Source organism: Ambystoma mexicanum, chromosome 1q (assembly GCF_040938575.1).
Source record: "Ambystoma mexicanum isolate Mex_15411 chromosome 1q, UKY_AmexF1_1, whole genome shotgun sequence".
Taxonomy (NCBI): domain Eukaryota; kingdom Metazoa; phylum Chordata; class Amphibia; order Caudata; family Ambystomatidae; genus Ambystoma; species Ambystoma mexicanum.
Genome location: NC_090922.1, coordinates 667,311,887 through 667,335,984, shown reverse-complemented (window position 1 = coordinate 667,335,984; position 24,098 = coordinate 667,311,887). Strand labels below are relative to the sequence as shown.

At 43.9% G+C, this 24,098-nt stretch overlaps 1 protein-coding gene across 1 annotated transcript in view; it reads right to left on the bottom strand.

The window, feature by feature from the left end:
- Positions 1 to 24,098, bottom strand: part of LOC138535037 (dimethylaniline monooxygenase [N-oxide-forming] 2-like) — a 546,576-nt gene that overhangs the window by 119,535 nt on the left and 402,943 nt on the right. Inside the window, exon 7 of the mRNA XM_069641264.1 lies at positions 5,463 to 5,535. Coding sequence (XP_069497365.1) covers positions 5,463 to 5,535 — 73 coding nt within the window. The remainder of the gene's footprint in view (positions 1 to 5,462; positions 5,536 to 24,098) is intronic.

Genomic DNA, 24,098 nt, shown 5'->3' with positions numbered 1-24,098 from the left:
CTAGTCCTTGACCCTCCAGTGTTTTCGCCTCTATTCTAGTTTTTTCAGTTGAATTCACACCTCCTCTTTTGTCAGGAGCGAAATGGACTATTTTTTGGTCTTTAGAACCGGATTTACAACAAACATTTGATGGAGGTTGGCTTTGTTCCCGTAGGTTTCTTTCGGGGGCCAAATGTGTGGAAGAGATTGTTTGCTGTGCACTTACTAATGGCAGGTGGACAAAGTTAACCATGTAGGCTTCAACAGCCCTTCGAATTACATCCTGCCTGGAGGTCTGGCCAGTAAGGTCAATAGAATTTCCCTGCTCTATGGGGGGTGCCAATAGAGACCAATTGAGGATTTGACCGTTCAACTACTGACAATGACTCATGACTCTCAATGGCCTCTACCAGTTTGTCCAATGGGGCACGTGGTATAGGATTTAGTAGAGGCTTTGGGTTTCCTGCTCTGGCTTTCCGCTTCTGATTCAAGAGCATGTATTTTTTCGTGATAGCAGCAGATGCCATGGTGCTTTTTGGGGTATTAAGAGCATTAATAAATTGTTTTGCAGAATTTGAAACATCACCTTTTTAGTCTTTATGTTTTTGGACTTCTTTTTTTCTTGTACTACTCACATTTTTTTCTGAGGATTGCCTAGATTTTTATTTAAAGGATTGGAGGCTAGTGTTTCCCCATTGATAGATTTAGTATGCATTTTATATATGGTCCCTACCCTTTCTTTTCCGACTCAGTTACTCCATAGACAGTAGTTACACCACTCATTGGTAACCTTACCCTCACAATCCGTTTGGTTCAAAGGCTACTTGAGTGCTCCATTGATTCACGGTATATGACAAACTGTCCCAATTGTGTCGGATAACATTTCCCACCTATCTTACGCATGGTTCTTTTCTTACCCTTTTCTACGCACCTTCTCCATAATTTGCAGTCCCACTATTTATTGGTGTTCTTATCCTCACTATTCATAGTCCTCCCTTGCGCATACCCCATGCCCATGAGATGTTCCCATTTGCATGCTACTTTGAATGCTCTGTAACTAGGTATAATTTGTTCAATGTATCCTTTTTCACTTTGTACCTTTCATTCTATTTGATGTTCCTTTGCAATGGTCACTCCAACACATGTGATACCATCCATCGCCCAACTGAACCATGGTATCGTTTTTAATCAATTTTTATGACACTTTTTTCTTTTCAATTCATTACAATAACCTACCAATGGCTTGATGAATGTATTTCATAATTTATTTGTTTCATTTTCCATGATATGATGATCTTGTTTCACAATATCTAACGTCCCTATGATGTGTTTAATTTATCTCATCATGCTTTGCTTTTGCTATACTCCAATGTTTTTGTTTTTATATACTATGTTTTTTGTTTATTTAATTACCTACACATGTACAGCCTTGATAAGGATCCGAAGGGTCGAAACACGTTTCGGCTAGTGTACTATCAAAAATCAAAATAAATATAAAGACTTCACTTGTCACAGTACAAGATCCAATTTGAATGAACTTATTTCTTTTAAGAACTTTCCGAATACATATTGATCTCAACACGGGGGATTCGCACGTTGATCTTACCTTCAAATCTCTTTTCAGTCATTTGTATTCTGGGTGAGCTGCGCTGTTCAGGGGATTTGGCAAACTGGAGACGTCTGATGAGGTAACTGGGTCATTCGGCCTGACAGTCAAAGAAGCATGGAGGTATAGACAACTAGCACACTGGCTAGAAGCGGCAAGGGGGATGAGTAAGGCAACTGTCAGAAGCTCACCTATTATCAAGCTAGCACAGTCTTGGAAAGGAGAAGGGGCTAATCAGTAAACGCTACGCTACCTTGTCTGATTTCTCATTTGCTGATCATAAAAATGAGGGGATAGCGACAAACTGGCAGTAGATGTATGGGAGCAGATCCCGGAGGGCAAGCTACAGCACATGCTACGCAGCTTTGAAAGGGGTGCTAGGGAGGCGCAGCTTAGACTCACACACTTCAAGATCATCCAGAACTGGTATTGGAAGCCCCCTGCAAACTTGTGATGGCCAACCCCTCCAGGGCCGACAAGTGCTGGAGGTGCCAATCCTTGGGTGGGGATCTGCTGCACATCTTGTGGTCCTGTCCTAAACTGACAGGCTTTTGGTCTTACATTGACACAAAGGTCCTAAACACGCTAGGAAGTGTCATCTCACTTGACCCAATTCTTTGTATCTTGCATGACTTGTCAGGGCTGCATAACCTCACAGACAGGGAGGAGAGATGGGTGACTACCGCATTATTGGTAGCTAAACAGCTTGTGCTGAGACTGTGGAGATCGGCGAGCAGTCTGACGACTGACATGTGGGACACAGAGATGATTAGGGCTGCTACATATGAACGGGTGATCCATAGGGCTTTGGATAGATAGACTTCCTGATGACATGGGGTCTATTCCTGCGACATACCCAGGATTGATAGCACACTGTTGGGGGGCAGGACTCGAGTGCCCCTCTGACCCCCGTATGACAATGGAACTGCTCCACAATCTCCCTCGTTAGCCAGAATGGGGGCTGACCTGCACAGGTGGGCTACACACAACAGCGACATTAACTGCAATGGTTTGTTAAGTTGAGTTTGAAAGGTTGTTGTTTCTTTCTCTTGATACCTGTTTGTATCATGCTGATGTAGTTGGCCCCTTATCTTTTATTTATGAACAGTCCAGGAGATAATTTGCACCATGGGGAACTGAAATATGTAATGAAATATTAACTGATACATGAACTGAATATGGACTGCGACTATCTTGTAATTATACTGCCTGCGCACTATGGATTTTTATTATAAACTGTATTTGCTTCTCCACTGGTTTTACATTTTTTGTTTATAAAAATAAGAATTCTAAAAAACAGAGGAGCATTTTACAACATTTTCCAGATGTCTATGTCCACAATATATGAAATGATTGTCATGGTAAATCACTTTCATAATGCTGCAGCCACAAAATATGCCGGCATTGACAATGTAAATCACTTTGATGGTGTTGCTCGCAAAATAAATGACAACATTTCCACTGAAAAAGCCTTTAATGATGCTGCTGACAAAATACATGCTGGCATTGCCACTGCATATCACTTTGGTGACATTTTACCCAAAATATATGGCAGCAATCCGACTGAAAATCACTCTCATGATCCTGCTCACAGAATATATGCCGGCATTATAAATCACTGTAATTATGTTGCACCTACAATATACAGACCATTAAAACTGTAATTAGCTTTTGTAATGTTGGTGTGGCCACTCTCCCCTGCCAAACACATTCACCCATCACACTTGCACACATGCATGCACTCACATAGTCAGTCATATTCACACACACACTCTCCCACAGACATGCATACACTTACTCAGACATGTACAAACATTCAGATTCTTGCACAACCACAATCACACACACACAGACATACACTGTATAACATTTGATGTACGCATACACATGCATTCACAAAATTGTAAACGTACCATTTCTCATTCTGGTAGGCAACAGCGATCCATCATGGGCAGACAAGTAGGAGCGCGAGCAAAGGTTAAGGAGCAACACGATTAACTTCATTAGCATTAGCATTGGAAGGCGCGCTACAGAAAGAGGGAAGACTGGAACCACATGGAACACGTGGTACCAGATGAACTAAGCGCTTGATTTGTCTTTCAAATGGCAACTCTCGGGCTGCAGCTGAGAGAGAGAGAGGGTGATATCTTATGCCAAGCAGGACTTTTCTTAGACAGTGCTATGACAGGCGTGACAGGAACATTCGTCTAATCCTTTTCCTGACATTGGGGAAAGAACAGTGGTGGTAAAACCGCTGCCACCGTTCTTTCCAGACCAGCTGATAAAGAGTCCTGCAGGCTGGAGGTGTCACTCCCACCAGGTCTGACCTGGCGGGTTTAACACCACCCGCCTGCAGGCGGACATGGAAACACCGGCTCTGTCAAAGACTGAACCGGTTTTTCCATGGTCCCCATCCTCATGGAGTCCTATGGGACTCCATGGGAATGGGGACTTACAGAATTCCGCCTCCGGAATTCCCGGGTCACCGGGGTCGTAATGCCCCGGTAATTCCGGGAATCACAGAGGCGGAATGGTAATACGAGTCTGGCGGTAACCTGCCAGTTTTTCCAGCTCGGTTACCGCCGGACTCATAATGAGGCCCATTGTCGCGCAAGAGTTGACCCAAACCCGACTGGATGAATGATCCATGGGAAGGAAACAGCACGCTAACTACTTACCATCCTTAAACGAATCTGAAAAATCCATATCCATAGTATTGCTTTTCTTGGGAAAGTTGGCTTCACCAAGTTCTTGCAGCCAAAACCAGAAAAAAGGCCAAACAAGGAGAGGGAGAGCTGAGGTTCACTTGTTTGTAGAGGTTAACCCAAACAAAATCTGCAAACGAATCATTAATCATTCTGCAATATTACTCATATGCTGACGACACCCTGATCTATGAAAAGATTCGTATATCTTCTGATGAGATATCACACCTGATAAGTGGTTTCCCCCGGTTCATGGTTAGATGCTGAGTAATGAAGTGCAAATCAACCCTTATTTTATTGTATTTGATTGTTTAAAGCGTGAACCTAACTCAAGAGCAGCAGAGTGCTGCACAGGGTGTGGGTAGCCATCTTTTGGGATTAGTCCAAAGTTCCAGAATTTCAATTTACTCTGATTTGTGTCATTCAGTGAGCTATTATCAGGACATTCGATTTGTTTTTGTGGAAGTCAATGAGCGCAGAAAGGACTCAGTGTCGTGACATTCCAGTGAACTATAGTCCTGCAGACTCATGCATTGGAGACATCAAAATCGTCCCCAGACTGGTGTCTGTTCTGGGCAAAGCTCAAGACCCTGTACTAAGTAACCTGTCAGGATCCAATACTGGAATGTGCCAAAATCATCATGAAGAAATTGAGTTTGGCTGTGGGCATCTACAAATAAATACACCTAAATGAGCGTGTCGTGTATTTTTTAAGTCAAATTCATAGCCGTTTAAGAATAGTTTATTTTGTATACTGTGAAGCACTATGAGCCATACTTTCCCAAATATAGGTTGCTGGTCCTGTACATTTGTTTTCCGTTTTAAAAAGATAAAGAGAATTGTACAATAATAGAATATACCAAGGGCATTTGGCATACTACTGTTCTATGTCAGCATGATGTATTTAGAATGTTTGAATTGTTTAAAATAATTTTTTGTCTGTTCCAAAATGGGGAGATCCCCTCTGTACCCTTATCGTCTCCCACCTCTTCTCCCTTTCTGTTCCTTGCTTACATCTTTCCTATTTTCCCCTATTTTTACATTTTTTCCCTGTCCTTTCCCCTCGCCTTATTTCACAGTGATGTCAAAGCAATTGGTCAATAAGGAAGAAATCAAGAATGCTTTTTTTTAAAATGTCAATGTAACGGAAGGCACTATGAAACATTTCATACCTTTCTGTAATCAGTGTGTTCTTCTTAGCAATATCTTCCATGCGTTCCTCCAGCGGAGGGAGCTTATTTACCCCTAAAAGAGGAATACAAACATGTGCCATATTATGCACTGAAAACATTTGCAGCAAGCAGTAGAGTTTAGGTAGACTCATTTTTGTAACAAGAAACATTTATTTAAATTAGAACTGTATTTTGTTGTAATTCACAGGCCATGACAGACCGTGGTCACTGTCCAGCAGGTGGATTCATAGACAGTCAATATATTGATGTCTACACAATGAAGACACACCCCCTCTCACGTGTCCCAATAATTACACACCCCCCTCATGGAATAAGACCAAGAGGGAGAGATTGCAAGGATAACAACGTATATTAAAGTAATATGCAAGCAAAGAACTCTGCTGCCCGAGAGCGCTCTGCCAAAAATTACAAGGGCAGCATATTATAAAAGACAATTGCGCCATTGGTGACGATTTTAGACTGCAGCAGTTGCAAGGTTGCTGGTTGGTAGGGAACATATAGATGCGCCTGCTCCATAGGGGATGCCAGACGCCTATTGGCCGTTGCTCCCTCAGTCGATCTTGTTGCACGTGAGTCTTCTGGGGTTATTGTTACGGTGAAGGTCAGTTCAAGCGGGTGTTACATTTCTATCTAAGATAAACAACAGGGACTGAGTAATGGCGGATACCTGGACATCACATGCAAGGGGGGTTCTTTGTAGAAAGGGGATAATACATTAGCATGCCGACCTCCACATTCAGGGCTTCACTGAGACCGCACCTTCTGCACTCCGTATCTCTCCTGGGGACGCGATTTACTGCCTATACTTCTGGTGCCTCATGATATGATCAGACATGTGTTGTTAGTTGGAAGAATATATTGCTACCTAAGATTAGGCCTGGAGTGGGTGTTCTGCAATGGCCAGGGCGAGGGGGTTAGATGCTTATGAAAGGAATGGTGAGGTTGGGGTGGGTGAGCTGTGGCCTGACGAGGTGGAGGGTGAGGGGGCACAGGCTGTTTTAGTGGAGATGGATGGGCATTTGTGTAGTAGCCTGTCCATGTCCCATGATCTTTGCCGAGGACATTCTGTGCAAGAATGATACTAGAAAATTGCAACATTGAAAGGACCGTGAACGGATGGACTTCCATGAGAACAAGCCTTAAGTGGAGCAGGTCTAATGTGGGAATGGCTTGGCCCCTCTGCGAGAGAGGCTGGCGGTGCGAGTGCACTCCCGGAGTGGTAGGTTTCAGGCCTAGTAAAAATATGGCGTTTAGGCCTGGTACAAAATGGAGTTCAATGACGGGGAGGTGGATAGTGTTATGAGCCTATTTCACTTAGGTTATAGGGCCCTTACCCATACACAGTAGGAGGGGGCTTTGTCATGCATGGCTGTGATGATGTTTATTCTTTTTGGTGAGGCCTAGGGGTTTGGGGTAGGACCATATCCTTGCCCACATTCCCCCCTTTCATTACTCCTTCAGTAACGAATACCCTTCCACAGTATTTCTACGTTAATTCGCCCTTCTCTCTGCTTCTTCCCAGGCAGGGCTACCCTTTATAGGCATCAAAGCATGGCACACAATTCTTAGGCTCTCCCCATGTCAGGCTTATTCTTCAGGAGTACAAGTCATATATATACATCCCCCATCCCCGTCTAAATCTCCCCATACCTCTTTATAATTTTCGAGGTCCTGTGGTTGTATAATGGTTGTGTGATAATAATTGTCCACCTTATCCCTAGTGTGGTATATTGCTACCATATGGTATTTGGGTTCATTGCTCTCTCCTGTTTGTATTTGGGCTTCCTGAGTATGGTGAGGCACGTTATTGCGATTTCTATTCCCTATAGTCACCATCATCATTGCGCTACTAAGTATTGTTTTTGCACAGCATCGGAGACCCAACTGGCACACACAAAAAATCAGAATGAACACAATGATGGGGACAAGCATCTTCATAATTGTCCCAAGCCATGACGGCACCCAGCCGAATGCCATGTTAATCCAGTCATCTTCCTGTATTGTATTGTGGCTTCCTTTTTCATTTTGGCACCCAGCTTGTGCACTGCTGCTATCATGTGTGAAAGTGTCCCATTAACAGCACCTGCAGAAGGTACGAAAGTGCAACATGAACTACCAATCTTTTTGCAAACCCTGCACTACATAGTTGTGAGGAGGTCGAGGACATAACGATTTTGCTTTGTCATGAGTTGGAGCGCCCTCAGTTCCACCTTGATGACGTTAAACCCTTCTTCTGTGTCGTTTTCCAGTTGGATCAGCTCCTACCTGACGATCTGCAGCCACTTGGCATTCGCTCTTGTTTGAACACTGGGCACGAGGGAGGCAAATAATGTCTCTGCTGAGTTGAAGACTTTGTATTCGTTTGGGATCTGTGCAAGCAAATCAGAGGATTCTTGAGACAGGTAGTTTGAGGAGAGCTTTCTCCGAAACAGAGGATCATGCCTCTCTTCTTCTGACAGTATTTGAAAGATGGGGGGTGGTGCTGTGAATGCTATGTCTGTGGGCCTTGGTGCTGTTTCCCCGTCTGCAGTCACAGCTCCCCCTTTAGGTGCTCCTGGGGTACGACCAGCAGCGCAGAATGCAATGTTGTGAGTGCGCAATAGCCCCTCCAGGATGGTGGAGGTGCAGGTGCGCTTTGTTGCCTCAAACCCATTAATAGTCCATTATTGCTGCAGTTCCTTTTCGCAGGTCTGGAATGATTATTTTCCTGTTGCAGCGCTTATTGGAACCCATAGGTATTTTTCCTTTGCCATAGAAACACAGTTCATAATTCTCTCATGTTAGCTTTGTGACGTGCTCTGTCCATACGTGTGCACATGTTTTTTCTACAAAGTCCAGTCTTTCATTAAAAAGGCCACAGAGCCCCTCGCCTTGCACATAAACATTGATTTTTGCCATTTATTTTCCCCAAAAGCTTGTGCCATCTATGGCCAGAAATGGTTCTTTAAATCAGTTAGTGATTTTTGGTCCTTTTTTGCATCTCCTCTCATCTGGCGGGAGAAGCTTCATTCTTACTTTATGTGCCTGAAAGGTTCCTTGTATACTACATAGTGCAAGGTGGATGAGACATTGTGATTTTATTAAGGGTACTTCTTCAGCTGCATGCGGTATCAAGGAACACATGTAGCAACTCCCATTGGTCGTTTGTCTTCCCATGGCACTCATATCCGAATACCAACTGTTAGATTGCCTGGGATGGCAAAGGTCCACCACTTTATCTAATCCTAACCCATGATAGGCATCATATTTGTACTGGCGTGCCTGCCTTTTCCTTCTACTATTATGTAGAAGGGATTGTCGTTTCCCTACTAAACTTCCACATAATCTGTCGTTGTTGCACAGTGATCGTTGTCATTTGATGGTAATAATTGAACCATTAGGCTACGGCACAGTGTGATTTGGGAGCTGCTACAGGTGATATTAATGGTAACAGGCATTACAGATTGTTCATTAGGAAGCGGGGAGACCTTTGTATTTACATTGACAGTTCCATACACCATTGTTTGGAAAACCGTATGCATATCAAATATACTTTCAGTCACATCATTTACATCTAAAAAAGAATTTGGGGTTACCTTGGTTGAATTTTTGTGTAAGGTGGTCAAATTTAATGAAGTATTACTGTTCCATATCTGGTCTTCACCCTCCCCCCTTCTTTTATATAGGCTCCCCAAATAAAAGCCATTCCCCAATAAATCCCCAAACCAAACAGGACTGTAAAAAATATAGCACTAAAGTACAAGCCACAATCATAACTATACACGCAGGTTGCGCTAACTTTATTCCTACTGCTATCTAAATGAACAGTTGGATTGAGTGGCGTAAACTCCAACATTGTTGCACCTATGGAAAAGGATAAAACAGGGAGGGTATTAATAGAAGTATAGATAGAATATATGGAAGCGGGGGGAGAGGGAGAGAAAGAGAGAAAGGGAGACAGCATTTCATACATAATGAACTTTGATTTTTGGTTTTGTCTGACATCATTTTTCTGAGAATAGTGGACCCATCACCTATTGTTTTCATGTCCTTAGGGGACCATGGCAGTTGTTTGTCTTTCAACTGGACAATTTGGAGGGGTGGCACCCTGTGCTTTCCTGATATCTGACAGATGTATCCAGTACCACAGTCCTTTCACTTTTATAGTGAGTGGAGTGCAGTGGATTAATTCAGAGTCAGAATTTTTTGTCAGAAAGTTTTGTCAGAGTTCCATTTTCTGACAAAACTCTGTACATACACTAGTTCTCCTGGCATTAGAGGTTGTGCAGTGCTGCTTCCTGTTGGGATCTCAGTGGTTGTTTTGTCATTCACAATGAATGGAGGTGCAATTTGTTTTGAGATGCATCTAATTGCTCGGGTGAGAAGTGTCAGATACTCTTTGAACTCTTCCCCTACCACTGTGGATGCCCGATGTGCATCAGATGCTCTTCTTACTGGTGACAATGGCATTTGCATGCGTCTACCAGTTACTATATCCCCTGGGGGTGACTGGTTGTGGTCCTTGCTAGGCTGTGTGCGCAGCTGAAATAGGGCCAGGGGCAGACAATACACCCCATTTTTCTTAAGGGAGGTGCACAATTTGGATAATCTGCTTTTGAGGAGGCCGTTTATTTTTTCTACCATTCCATTCACTTGTGGGTGGTATATGGAACACATGTTATGTTTTACCACCCAGCATTAGTGTGATTTCTTTAAATAACTCATTGAAAAAATGGGTCCCATTAACTGATCGTATTACTTCACATACTCCCCATCGGGGAATGACTTCTCTCACTAGGAATTTGGCCACACACTTCACGTCAGGGTGGGCACATGGACTTGTTTCCACCCATCGAGAGAAGGGACACACCACCACAATTAAATAACGCGCTCCGTTACATCTCTCGCATGTCTGCATAGTCAATGTGCAGTTCACGGAAGGGGCCCACAGGGCGGGACAGAGTGCCCTGTAGTGTTCTTAAAGTCCTCCCTGTGGTGAAAACCTAGCATGTGGTACACTGGACCACCATTCTGTTGAGGTATACTTGGAGGTTTGGGACAAACCATCCTCCTGTAGATCGGCAGCTTATGTGTTGTTTTGAGCTGTGTGCTGGGAAATTAAGTTGTTCAAGTGGTACATATAGCAGTTCCATTGGCATCACTACCTTCCCTGTGGCATTTTGTCTCCATAATAGATCAGTGGGCGATTGGGTACAACTGTGCTTAATCCATAGTTCTTGTTCTGCTGTTGGTGCTCTACTTTGCAGCTCTATCATTTGGATTTTGGGTAATGCATTGTACCTGTCCGCTTTGGGAACTTCTGTTTTTCTTACTAGGATACATTCTGTGCTCATGGGTATTGGGAGCTATGCTGCTTCTTTTGCTGCTGTGTCAACGGCTGCATTTCCCAAAGATATTTCGTCCTGGTTCTGTGTGTGCGCTTGGCACTTCACGATTCCACTACAGAGGGCTCTGCAAGGGTGTCAATCAATTTCTTCTGCACTGGGGATCCATCTGTTCTCCTAAACCCCCTTCTTCTCCATCTCGGCAGTCCAGCGTGTACCATGGTGGTTACGTATGCTGAATCTGAATAAATTGTCACAGCACACCCTTTTGCTGCATGAAGCGCTTCGATTAATGCTATGAGTTCTGCTGCTTGCGCGAAGTAGTGCATAAGCAAGTGTTTCATGATCAGTATTTCATATTCTCCTTCCTCCATCCTAACTACTGCAGTCCCTACATGTTTTTCACCCGTTTCTTGGTCGATGTACGCTGATCCATCGATGAAGAACACTTCTCCCTCCTCGAGGGCATATTCTCTGGCCTTTTGAAAGTCTTCTCCTTCTCCCTCATATGTAGCACAGTCATGCTCTTGCATGTCTTGGACGGTCCATGGCTCTGCGAGGAACGTGGCAGGGTTTACTGTCTTACACCCAACCACATGGATATTCGGGCTGGACAATATCACTTTGTACGCTGATGCTCGTTGGGTTGTAAGGGTGGACTTTGATCTTTCTAATATCGCAAACAGGGAGTAATCAACATCCAGGGTGACATTACAATTGTTGAACTCTTTTCAATTGAGAAGGCAGATGCAGCAAGAGACTGTTTGCACGTGAATTGACCTTGCATTACAGAATCGAGCGTGTCACTGTAATAGGCGAGTGGTTTATGACCCATTGAGCTTTTTTGCGTAAGTACAGCTGGTATTAGGGTGCCATTGGAATGTGAAAAGAGGTAGAATTCCTGATCATAATCAGGTGTGGCTAGTACTAGAGCTGTTGAAATTAACTCTTTTAGGTCATTGAATGCTGTCTCCATTTCTGTTGTCCAGACAATATGTTTTTTTTCCTTCTGTGACTCTTTTAGTCCCTGCAGAAGGGGCTGTGTGTATGCTGCATAATCTAGAATCCATGCTCTACAGCAATTGCAGAGTCCTAGAAACAACTGCATTTCTCTAACTGTGTTTGGTTTGGAAGTGGCATGCATTGTTGCCGCTCTCTCGGGAATTATTCTTTTATTATTCTTTTGCCATCTTTTTAAATCAATTGGCCCAAGTACAGGACCTCTGCCAAACAGTACTGCAATTTGTTCTTGTCTACCTTATACGCTTTTTGTGCAAGAAGTTGGAGAAGGGCAATGGAGTCCCTTCAACTACTTTCTTCGATCTCACTGCAAACCAATAGATCTTCTACATATTGAATGATGGTGCTCTGGACTTGTATGCCACCAAGATCTTCATGCAATATCCTGTTAAATATGTTGGAACTCTCTCAATACCCCTGGGGCAAACAACAGTGTTCATACCTTCTTCGCCTCAGGGTAAAGACTGTGAGATACTGTGATTCAGGGTCAAGAGGCACTGAGAAAAAGGCATTTTTCAAATCCACCATGGTGAAGTGCGTTGCCTGTTTCAGGATGCTGCACAAAATGGAGGCAGGATTTGGAACAAGAGGGAACTCTTTTCGGACAATATCGTTGAGGGGACAGAGGCCCTGTATCCTACGCCAGCTCCTCCCTGTTGCTTTCTTAATGGGGTACACAGCAGTATGGCATGGGGATGTCGAGGGGACAATTATTCCTTGCTCTAGGAGCGCTCGTAATGTTTCTTGAATCACTTCCCCGGCCTCTCTCAACAACAAGTATTGTTTTCCTCTGGGTACAACTGCTCCTGGTTTGATTGTTATTTTCACTGGGGTCACTTCTCTCAATAATCCCACATCATGGGTGTTATTAGTCCACAGGTAGGATGGGACTTGTTGCCTATCTGTGTCATAAAAGGGAGGTGGTCCGCTGGCGATAGCTATGAGGGGGCTTGGCACCTTTATGTATTGCACCATAATGTCACAAGGAATATTGATTGCGAGCACAATTTCTCTGTCATTGTTGTCGTCAGTGAACAGTTCTTCATCAGTCAATTCATGCAATGGTATATTAGGGTCAGTGCAGAGCACTGTACGCCACACGCATCCATGAATGTCAATTCCAATTGCTACAATTCTTTTAGCGGACACTTGCACCTTTTCCAGATGTAAAGAAACAATTGAACCAGACACTATTTCTGGGGTTGCCACAGGGCAAAAGACAAAATTAGAAGCCACTCTCCATTCCTTTCTGGTGAGTTCAGGCACTGCTCTTGCCAGCACCCGGATCCTGTACAAAAACATGTCTGGACTTACTGGTACTCCTCTCGCTTTTATTTCATTGACCACAGTAAGTATTAACAGCATGGCCCTCAATGTGCACATGCCAGGGGTGGAACAAACAATCCCTCTTTCGGTGAATGATATTGTCATTTTTAATATGCTGAGCAAGTCTCTTCCCAGTAGGTTGACAGGAGAACATTCGTAATATAATAAGGGTGCTCGTACTACCCTCCCTCCTATCTTAACGTTATATCTTCTGTGAAAGGAACCGTGACTACAACCCCAAAGAATCCCTGCGCATCGAGAGTTTGGCAGATAACGGAAAATCTCCTTCACAAATACATGACTTCTCCGCCCCGAGTCCACCATAAAGATGAACTGTTTGTCTCCTATCTCTGCCCCCACCAGTGGTTCGTCTTTTGGATGCAAGGTAGTAGACAGTACTGGACACGCAAGTGCTTTCTGTGGGCTGTCCTAGTCTGGATAGGTATCTGTTCCTGGGCAAGAGAAGGTCTCTCCAATGAGTATGCATAATCCTTGATAGGGTGCAGGTGCATCATTCGGGACAGTGGCGAATGGGTTGTTGTTCCTCATCACTTGTTGTGTGGGGCGATTATGGGGGGCTTGCATCATATGTGGGGGGTGACGGAGTGTACTATAGCCAGGCATCGGGGGAGGTGATGGTGTGTGCGGTAAAGGTGTCTCATATGCTCCCTGTACTGGTCCCTGTGGGCTTCCCAGGTGGGGGTTCCCATAGTATAATAGGGCTGGTTGTACTGGTGATTCCCTCCCTACCAGCTACGGCAGTCTTTTAAAAATATCCCCACCTGCCGCAGGACCAACACTGTCCTTGGCTCCCTTCTCTAGTGCCTTGCCCTCCAAATCCTTCTCCCCTCTGCCCCCAGGACCCACCTCGTCCTCCGCCGGTTTTCCTTGCCACTGGGGTCCCATGTATTGTTGCTCTTTTCCCCACTGTTCTTGCACATTGTCTGCCCACACTGCTACCAATCTTGCCTGTGTGGCTACAGAGACACCCTCCTCCTCCCCTCTCTGTTCCAGGGGCGGCACTGCTGTTACAGCCATGACCTTCACTAACTTTGTCTGGACGAATTTCGCTTCCTCAGCTGACCTCCACTGAATAGTTACCTTTTCTCTCTCTTTGATCCTCTACAATGATGCACTATCATGCTCTGACAACAATGACAGAGAAATTGTGCTCGCAATCAATATTCCTTGTGACATTATGGTGCAATACAGAAAGGTGCCAAGCCCCCTCATAGCTATCGCCAGCGGACCACCACCCTTTTGCTTCTATGTCTGCTATCTTATCCAAAGCCTTTTGTACTTCTTTTGGGAGACCCCTCTTTATCATAAAATAAAATAGGGAGGTAGACTGGTCCCACGCAGTGCCTGTCTCTGCGCGCCACATTTCTTGGACCCGGAGGATGAACTGCGCAGCATCTTCCTTTTCCCCCATGGTGCATTGCGTTATGGAGTGTAAGTCTGGGGTATCGGGAAAGTTCTCCGCAGCTCATCCCACACCTGTGGTCTGACATTATTAAATGATGCCCCATCATGGGTATCGTTACTTATGGTCACACCCAGATAACCTGCTTTCACCCACACTGATTCTGCTTGGTCACCAAATACGGACACTAGGAGGCTTTTGATATCTCCTATTGCAAGGGGCACCCCTGATGTGTTTTTCTCGAAAGCATAAATCCATTTCTCTGTGCCTGCCGTGAGTGGTGGGAGAGACTTGAGGAGGTTGTTTTTATCCACCTGGGCCCACGGGACATTATGGGGTTGCCCCGCTCCCTTGTGGATGAGGGGAATATGTAATTTTGATTCTGCTTTTCCACCTTTCACTCCTGCTCCTTTCTTTTTTGCTAGGGCCATCCTCCCAAGCCTGCTTCCCATGCATCCTCTACTCAAGGGGTGGCCCATTGCATCTGTTGTACCCCTCCTACTGCACCATCTTCCAGTTCATCAAAATCGCTCCAATACTCCTCGTCCCTCACCGACCCCATGTTCTCATATCCCAGACTATCGGTTTCCTCTTCCCGTTCTACTTTCACTGCACGTATGGGCGTGCTGTCAATCCTGAAGAGGAAATCTGCCGATTTCCACTCATCTTCCGGTGGGGGAGGAGTGGCCCTCGGGGGTCGGAGCCCACCCTCTGGTCCTCTTGCTGCTTCACACTCTGCCCGCAGTCGAGCCAACTCTGTGTAGTTGGCCATTAATGCCACCTCAATATCCCTGGCGCTTTCTGTAGTACGGTTGGGGGTGGTGGCTGATGGGACATAAGGTGGCAGTGGGGTGGTGCTTGGTGTTGTTTGCACACTTCCCCCTGATACAAGAGGGAGAATTTGAATACCCTTCTGCTGGCCGTGTGAGTAATGGATATATTTTCTTTGGTTCCCCGTCTGGCTTCCCACTCTCCACGATATTCCCATCACATTTAGTCAAGGATTCTGTTACTGGCCCCTTTTTTTCTGTGGTGGGCGCTTCCTCAAACATGCGCCACAAGTCTAATATTTCCCTTCTGTTTTGTAACTGTTTCCCTTTGTATTTGGCCGTCAAATCGGTGGATAGGTGGTCTAATATTCCCTTGTCAAAAGACCCCTCCTCTGGCCAAGCGTGGGATAGTCCCTTCCCCTTTGTCTCGGTCACCCACTGTCCGTGGTACTTGTTTATTCTATCACTGTATAGGGGTAAGTGTTTACAGATGTGGGATAGAGGGGTATCAATCCCCATGATTGGTTACTCCCTTCTGACGCGCCAGTCCCAAACAAAAGGTAAATAAGCTTTTCTTTCCCACCCGGTTAGACCATAACCCGTCTTTACACTTGGGGTCTATTATTGTCATATAGACATACACCAACTTCTTACAAGTACAAATAAAGACACATGAAACAAAACATATGCCTAATCACACACCCCTTATTTTTCCCCATTAGAGCATTAAGATTCTTACCCTTTCACTCCGCACTCACATCATCACTGCCCCTCCTGGGCCTCCTCCGTGCATATGAAAAACTATATTGAAAATAACGAGCTAAACTAATAAGTTAAAATAACAACCCCTACTTCTGCCAAGCCATCTAATTATATGGGCTCCTACTTTGTACGTCTTTATAACTCTTGATCCGCACTGGTCGAGACAGTGCACTGTGGCGCCACCTTCCACCGTCTTTCGGGGGCAGGTTCCGGTATCTCCTCTTCAATATTCTTCTAACATAATAATAATAAATGGCCATATAAAAATTCTCCACTTTACAATCACCTCTTTCATTCACCCTCAATCACTGCGTGTTCCCTTCAATCTCCCTGCTCTATACCCAAAAAGAAACCCCACAATTTGTTTTTCCTTGCGATCTATTCTCACGTGCCCATGTTCTTCCGAGGCCTCCATTGGCGGTTAATCCACAGCACTTCTGAGCCCCTCCCTGGGGCCGCACCCAGCTCCAATGAGCAGTTGGGTATTTGCAAAGCCGGAACCCACAAGCAATGCTTCTGCTGTGTATGCGTTTTAGGTGGGACATCTTTTAGATAGACAAATTTCGATGGAATGGTGTTAGATGGAATGGTTTTAGATGAATTGACTAGATACCATTATAGGGCCCTTACCCATACAGAGTAGGAGGAGGCTTCCTCATGCATGGCTGTGGTGAAGTTTATTATTTTTGGCGAAGTCTAGGAGGGTGGGGTAGGACCATATCCTTCCGAACAACATTCATCAAAAACAAACAATAAGCAGTCCTATGATTTAGGCTCTCATTATGAGTCTGCCAGTAGCCTGCCGGTGCTACCCGCCGGTACTACCGGCGGGTTATCGTCACACTCGCCTAGCTCGTTTCCACCACCTGATATCCCGGTAATACCAGAATATTACGGGCGGCAGAGGAACGGTTAGTTGCCATTTCCGTGGAGTCCGAAAGAACTCCACGGGAATGGGAATCCTAAAGCACTGGCACCATTAGAAACAGTGCCGGTGCTGCATTGAAAAATGTGCTGGTAGGCCTGCCAGTAGTTCACAGCCCCTACCGGCAGACCTGTGGTTTGCCCGTCTGGAAAAGGTGCCGGTACCCGTTGTTACCAGCACTTTTTTCCAGCCCGGCAAACTTGTAATCCAAGATTGCACAAATCAGACTTCTGTTATAGTTGCATGCCAGCTTGCTGCTTTGTGGTCCCTTGGCATAGCTATAGCCAACTTGGTTAGCTTCCTCTTAATGTCTCTCAAAGCATCATGTTTTAAGTGAGTGACAAAACACATGACTCTGGGAAACCTTACTATATAACAAAGTGTATACCTTCTTCTCAGCATTCTAGACTCCTCGTATGTGGAAAAGGTTTCTCATTGTTTAAAACCCAAAGCAACCTAAATGGATAAACACAAATAAGGTGAACTGTCCTTTCTAGGTCCTGATGTTTCACAGGTGGGAGTATAGTATCACCATTTGAAAAGGTGTGTACTACACATAGAACACTGTGAGACCAAGCTGGGGAAGCTTCCTCACTTGTTATTCAGGTAGACAGGATTTCAGGTATCAGGTAAGGACAACAGGTAATAGACATAAAGGGACATCCACCGGCACCCACTCAGTCAAGCAGCTCCCTTTCAACTGACACTCAGGGAACACTCAAACACAAGCACTCTCTCAGCATTCCAGAGGATGGCATTCCACCGGCATTCCGAGCCCACGAGCCCTCAACACAGGGACAAGGGAGAAGATAAGACACAGCTCATCTCCCCCCTAATAACAGAAAAAGAAGAAGGGAACGGAATGGAGAAACACAACAGTACTATCCCGAAATTCGACTAAAAGTTTGATGCCGAAAACCAAAGTAACAAACATCCCTCTGCACAAACCAGAGTAAAAAAAAAACAACAACAAAGCACAGTGAACTGCCCTCACAAGGGTACTGGGCGCCCTCCAGTAAAATACAACTGGAGTGGAGAGAACCACCCCACGAGGATACCGGGCGTCCATCTCCACAGACCAAATGCACTGGTAAAAACAGAAAAAAATAAACTTTCCGCCAACACCCAAAGTTGAAACTAATTGGTCAATACAACACCAACCCAGGTGTCCAACACTTCTAAACCACACAACCATGAAACAACAATTCTACCACTCCTGGATGTCCAACATCCTGCCAACCAAATGGTGTCCAACGCCCAAGGCAGAACCCAATTTGCCAATAAAACACAGACCCCCCAACACCCTCAACCACACAACACAATTTGCCAAAACAACACTGACCCGGTGTCCAAAACTCTACATAACACAACAGTGGGGTGTCCATTACCTCTACAAACTCCCTAACCCCGCAACGTGCTGGGTGTCCAACACCCCTGTCTTAATCCACAGTCCTTTTGATGAGCATTGTATCTACAAACAAGAGGGAGAAAATAACAAATAGTTTAATGAGACTGAGAAAAAGAAGAGAAGGTATGTACACAGATTTTGAATATTGCTGCCAATTGGAACTAATATAGATGTCCATAAAACCAAAAATCCGTAATAATCAGTAATTTCATATTCATTTGAGGACCCAACCCCCACTACTGTCCTGTGCCATCCAACATTGGACTGCAACATTCTATAAAATGGGGTTCCGCTATGTCCTATTGTTAATCAAGACTGGTGACATACACCATTAATCTACTCCAGTTGTTAGTTCAGATAGTCCTTATACATATTTAATGAGCATCCATCTTACCTAACTGCCGTTAAGCTCTCCCATAAAGGTACTATTTACCATACGTATTTGTATACATGAGTGTCATGCATAAATATGTATCTGTGTTCAGTAGCAAATCCTAAATGGCACTCTAGGTGTGTATCAACAGGTTGCCAGGAAACAATCTCTACAAAAAAGGAGTGGTAACCCATTTGTATAGTAGTCTCATGTGGTTATTAATTTAAGTCACATTAGACCATTGGGAAACAGCATCTCTATGTGCTTGTTAATCAGTGTTGAGCTCACTAATACTTCTATTGTATAGGCACAAATATCCATAAGATACCTTGTATCGATTACATCATCATAATCCTTTCGAGTATGTTTCAATCATATCTTCCTTTCTACTTCTAGGTCAAACTTGTAATCTAAAATAATATGGACCATCTTTAATTCCCTTCACATTACGCCACTGGGAAACAGCATCAAAATGTGCTTTGTAGTCAGTGTTGTGCGCTATAATACTTATATTACATAGCAAAAGTCTTAATAAAATACCTTATATCTATTGCATCATCCTATTCCTTATGAGTGTGTTTCAATCATGTCTTCATACCCTCTTCTGAACCCAATTGGGAATCTAAAATAAAAAGAACCATCCTTAATTCCCTTCAATAACAATCAATTGTAAAACTTAGCTACTCAAAACTACGGGATATATAATTAGTCAAGCCTTACCATATTTCAAAGCATTGTGTGACAAAGGGCGTTGGCTTCCCGCGTGTAGGATCGCTGACACCGTTTTGTACACAGTGTGACGTGTTGAGTGGGTGACATCATCTGTTTTGTGATGTCATCCTTTGTGTGACATCACTGCGCTATTTCGGCGCTATTTCGTTGTGCGGTCATTGGAATTGGTTCCAAAGCAAAATAAGTACTGACCACTTATAAATCAAATTAGGAGAGCGCAGCATCCCTCTATCAAACACTGTAATTATTTTTGACTAGTTGGTTAATTAGGGTCCAAAAATTCCAAGTATTCTTTCAGGTGAGGCCACAGCCCGCAACATATTTTCTCCATCATTCTGTAGATGGATAACGTGGTATGCTCTATGCCAATTTGTGCACTTCTGCTTTAGCATTTTAACTTTTAGATTATACTCTGCATTTAATGCATAATTTTTACATAGCCACCTCATCACACCTTAATTGTTTTGTTTTTACCTGAATCACCGGATCAAAGTGATATCTATGACATGTATCAAGTAAAATCGACCTCCATGGACTCTTATTAACCTACCATAGAAAGCGGGTAAGGTTTCCGTGGTTAAAAACCTCCCTTTTTTATCATATTAAAGTTCATGAGAAAGTACCTCATTCGCTCATTTAATGCATTTATATTAGAGAACCTCTTTGCTAATCTTTGGCCCTGATGAGAGATCAGCAAATCGTTCTATTCTGACTTTCGCTCATCCTCAATCGTAAAGTTAAGTTCCATTATGAAGCTATTGTGACCGCTCAGGCAAGTATTATCGATCCTGATTGACATACATAACTCCCATAGAGCACAAGACAACACTATAAATTCAATTTTCAGTTTTTCCATGTTGTGTAACCCTCTAGTTCTCCCTTTACACTTCCAGTCTCCATCCTCAAATCCCAATTATCGCAAACATCTTTCCATCTTTTACCATACTTATGATGTGAATTCATCTTTGTTCTATTTCCTTCTTTTTCTAAACATTCGATTTAAAATACCCTGCCAAAATCAGGTGTCTGCTATTGTTGTTAGCTATGTGCTCTTCAAACAGTCTCTCCGGGCCCATAATGAACTCATCCAAGTAGGAACTCAAGGGATTCCAGCAGATGTTAACCAGTAGAAGGCTATCCTTCACCAGATCCCCCTTCAATTGAACTCTTACAGATAAGTTGCCATATATGCCATATGACAGTGCCTCTGCATCTTCTATGATGGTATTTTCTGCTGCAATAAACAATCCACCTGATGGCCGGCCCACACTGGACTTGATTGCCAGTTGTTGAATTGTGGTATAAACATCTATCACCAATTGTGCGGTTAACCAAATGTCTTGATCTTGCATTCTTACCTTACTCAAAAAACTGTTATAACCCCTTGAGTTCCAATTTAGCCTCACACACTCTCCTAGAGATGCTTTACTGTTAAAGGCCGGTTCCCCTTTCACCAAGTCTCCTAAATTCCTTGATAAACTATTGGGAAGCCATAGCCAATTTTCACAATCTCTGATTTTATTATTTTGTGACTGATCTTCCCGCTGCACCATTCTAGGCACAGTCACATTTCTCTGACGGGTAATTTTTAAATCACTTTGCCAATTTCGACGTCCGAGGTCCAGTAATTTTTGCTGCAAACGAACACTCTTACTGTTACCCCCATGGTACGGTAAAATATCATAACCCACTTGCTGAATCCCCTCAGCCTCTGCTAATATAATTTTTCCACAATATCGGGGCGTGAATCATCTAAATAATACACAGAATCAATGACTCTAGATGTTAATACTCTGAGGCAAGGAATCTCATGCCAAAGTTTAAGGACATTTGATCTATTTAAAATGAAATCGGCATCAGTACGCAATAGTTCCAATATCAGTCTATTCGGCATGTGCTCCATCTGCGAATGTCCTTTATCGAGGTCATAAGACACTTCTTCATGCATGGGAAAAAACCTGTTGCTGGAGAAAGAAGGAGTTCTGCACGGTATCCAGTCAATTTTTTCGAAAACATATTTTCGAAATGCCCTTTTGTCGAAAACAAAATGGCGAAAAACATTTTTGGAATGTTCTTATTTTAATTTTATATGTATTATTTGTGTTTCGTTAGTAAAAAAAAGTGTAAAAAAAGGGGGGTTGGGGGCACCCCCCATTTAATGTTTTTTAAACATTCGAAAACATGTTTTTTGGCAATTTTGTGCTGACAAAATGGCATTTCGAAAATGTGGCATTCGAAAAAATCACTATGAACCGTTCTGCACCACTGTAAAGTGATCCATTATGTATATTTAATGTTGAACACCTCTGTAAAGTGCTCTGTTGCTTCCCAAAGCTAGGTCTGAGCTCAATAAATACTATAATGGGATATGAGTTCAAAGGGACGGCAGTTGTATGCAGTGTGCAGGGAAGTGCGGGCTCGGGCGTTTGAGGGGGGTAGAGTTGACACGAAGAGAGGAAACTATTTTGAATCGCCTTAGGGTGGGTCATGCTGGGTTGGCGGGATGGAAGTGTTTAATGGGTAGAGTTACATCAGCGGCGTGTGAGGCTTGTGGATGCCCAGAGACTGTGCCTCATCATATGTTGGATTGTGTGCAGCGGGAGTTCGGATGAGTGGCATTAGGGTAGTTGTACAGGGGTTATCTGATCTGTTCAGTTGGAAAAGAGGGGTGTTGAATGAACAGTGTAGGTTCCTGCTTCAGTTTGTGCGGGAGACTGGGAAGTGGGATGAGATCTAGTGGAGGTTGATGGCTGATTGGTGCTCTTTTTGGCGAACATCATCTTAATAGATGGAAATCGCCGGCTTCAGATTTCTGGAGTCATCCTAACAAGAAGAAGAAGATAATAATAATAATAATAGTAATAATAATAATAATAATAATAATAATAATAATAATAATAATAATAATAATTCCAGAAACCTGCCCGTGTGGGCATAGGAAGCAGGAGGGCTTTTCTTTAGTTCCTGAGTAATTTGTGACACTGTTAGAGACTTTGAGGATATAGTGTGTGTCTCTGCATTCTGCCTCATTAATGTTAGGCTTTCATTTAAGCTGAGTGCCGCAGAAGTGGCGTATGTCATCTCCATGGCCTTAGCAGAATGTGACTTTATTGGAGACTTTGTGGCTGTGGTTTGAGACTCTCTGTATTTCCTCAACAATGCTGAACCTCGCTTAAAGCAGGTCCCAGGAAGATGGGATATGTCATGATCAGGATGTCTGTGGCCTTGTGGATTGCTGAAGAGGATGGAATGCCACCTGTGGTGATACGTTTTCCAGCTCTGTTGTTGGTTTATCCAGCTGGGATATTTCCACCCGAGTAGCCACAGTTTTCTTACCCCCATTCGATGTCTCGCAGGGATGTCATTTTGGGGTCGCCAGGGGTCGCCACCGTGACCCCTGAGGTCACCCTTGCAACCCCTAAAAAATAACTATTAACATTCTTTTTTTTCTTCTTTTAAAAAAAGAAAAATACAAAATGAAGCTCCTGGGCTGTGGCCAGCACGATGTGGCTTTTTGTTTCTTTGGGGTAGCTGGCTTTCTTCTTCAGGCTTCTTAAAAAAAAACAGGGGTTCCACAAGTGTAACACTTTGAACAGTTACCCTAAATAAGAAAGAATATGAATAACAAATAATTTGTTGTTCTGGAATTCCATACAATAATTGCTAGACTCATTAAAGGTTTATTTCAGGCCACTGATTTAGGGGGTCATTCCGAGTTTGGAGGCAGCCATGGTGCTATTAGCACCATGGCTGCCTCCAAACCCGGGTCCGGGTCCGGTGTCTCTGAATGGGGACTTACCGGGTCATTCCAACCTTGGAGGACCCGGTAAGTCCCCATTCAGAAAGCCATTCCCCATTCCCATTTGAACCCCTATAGGGTTACAAATGGGAATGGGGAAGGCGCTCATTACGGGCCTGCAAATAGCGGGCCTGTTATTAACGCCCTGGTCCCCTGACCAGATATTCTTTGCGGGACCCGCTAAGGGACCTAGGAATGCGGCAGTAAGGGTTTAACGGCACCGGCATCCTTACCGGTGCCGTTAAACCCCTACCGCCCAACTCGGAATGACCCCCTAAGTCTTTTCTTAAACACCTCAAATTCACAATGCAGACAAAAACCTCCAAAAAGCATTTAGAGTATAATAAACATCCGTTTCGGACCAGGGCCTGATTCACATAGCATTTCCTATGGTATTGCGCCATTATAAAACACTTCTGTGAATCAGGGCCTATGTAATTCGCTTTTCGCAAGTTACAGTTATAGTATGTTTTTTTTCTGACCGTCTCTTTACGAACATCACAAGATATTCCATCTCTGTGTCCTCGGTCACTTGACAAAATCCTTGTGTCTAAAAGTTTGTGTGCAGTGTAGAAATGGTTGACCATAGAACATAAAGAGGCCCTTGATTTAATTGTGCCACATTTAATGCTTTGTTGGAATGTGTCTATCTTTCCTATCTCCATGGAATGCTGTTCAGGATGTTGGTTTGCATGTAGGCGGTAACGAGTGCCCAGAGTACGGGATGCTGTGTGAGTGCGCTGCTTTCCCTGA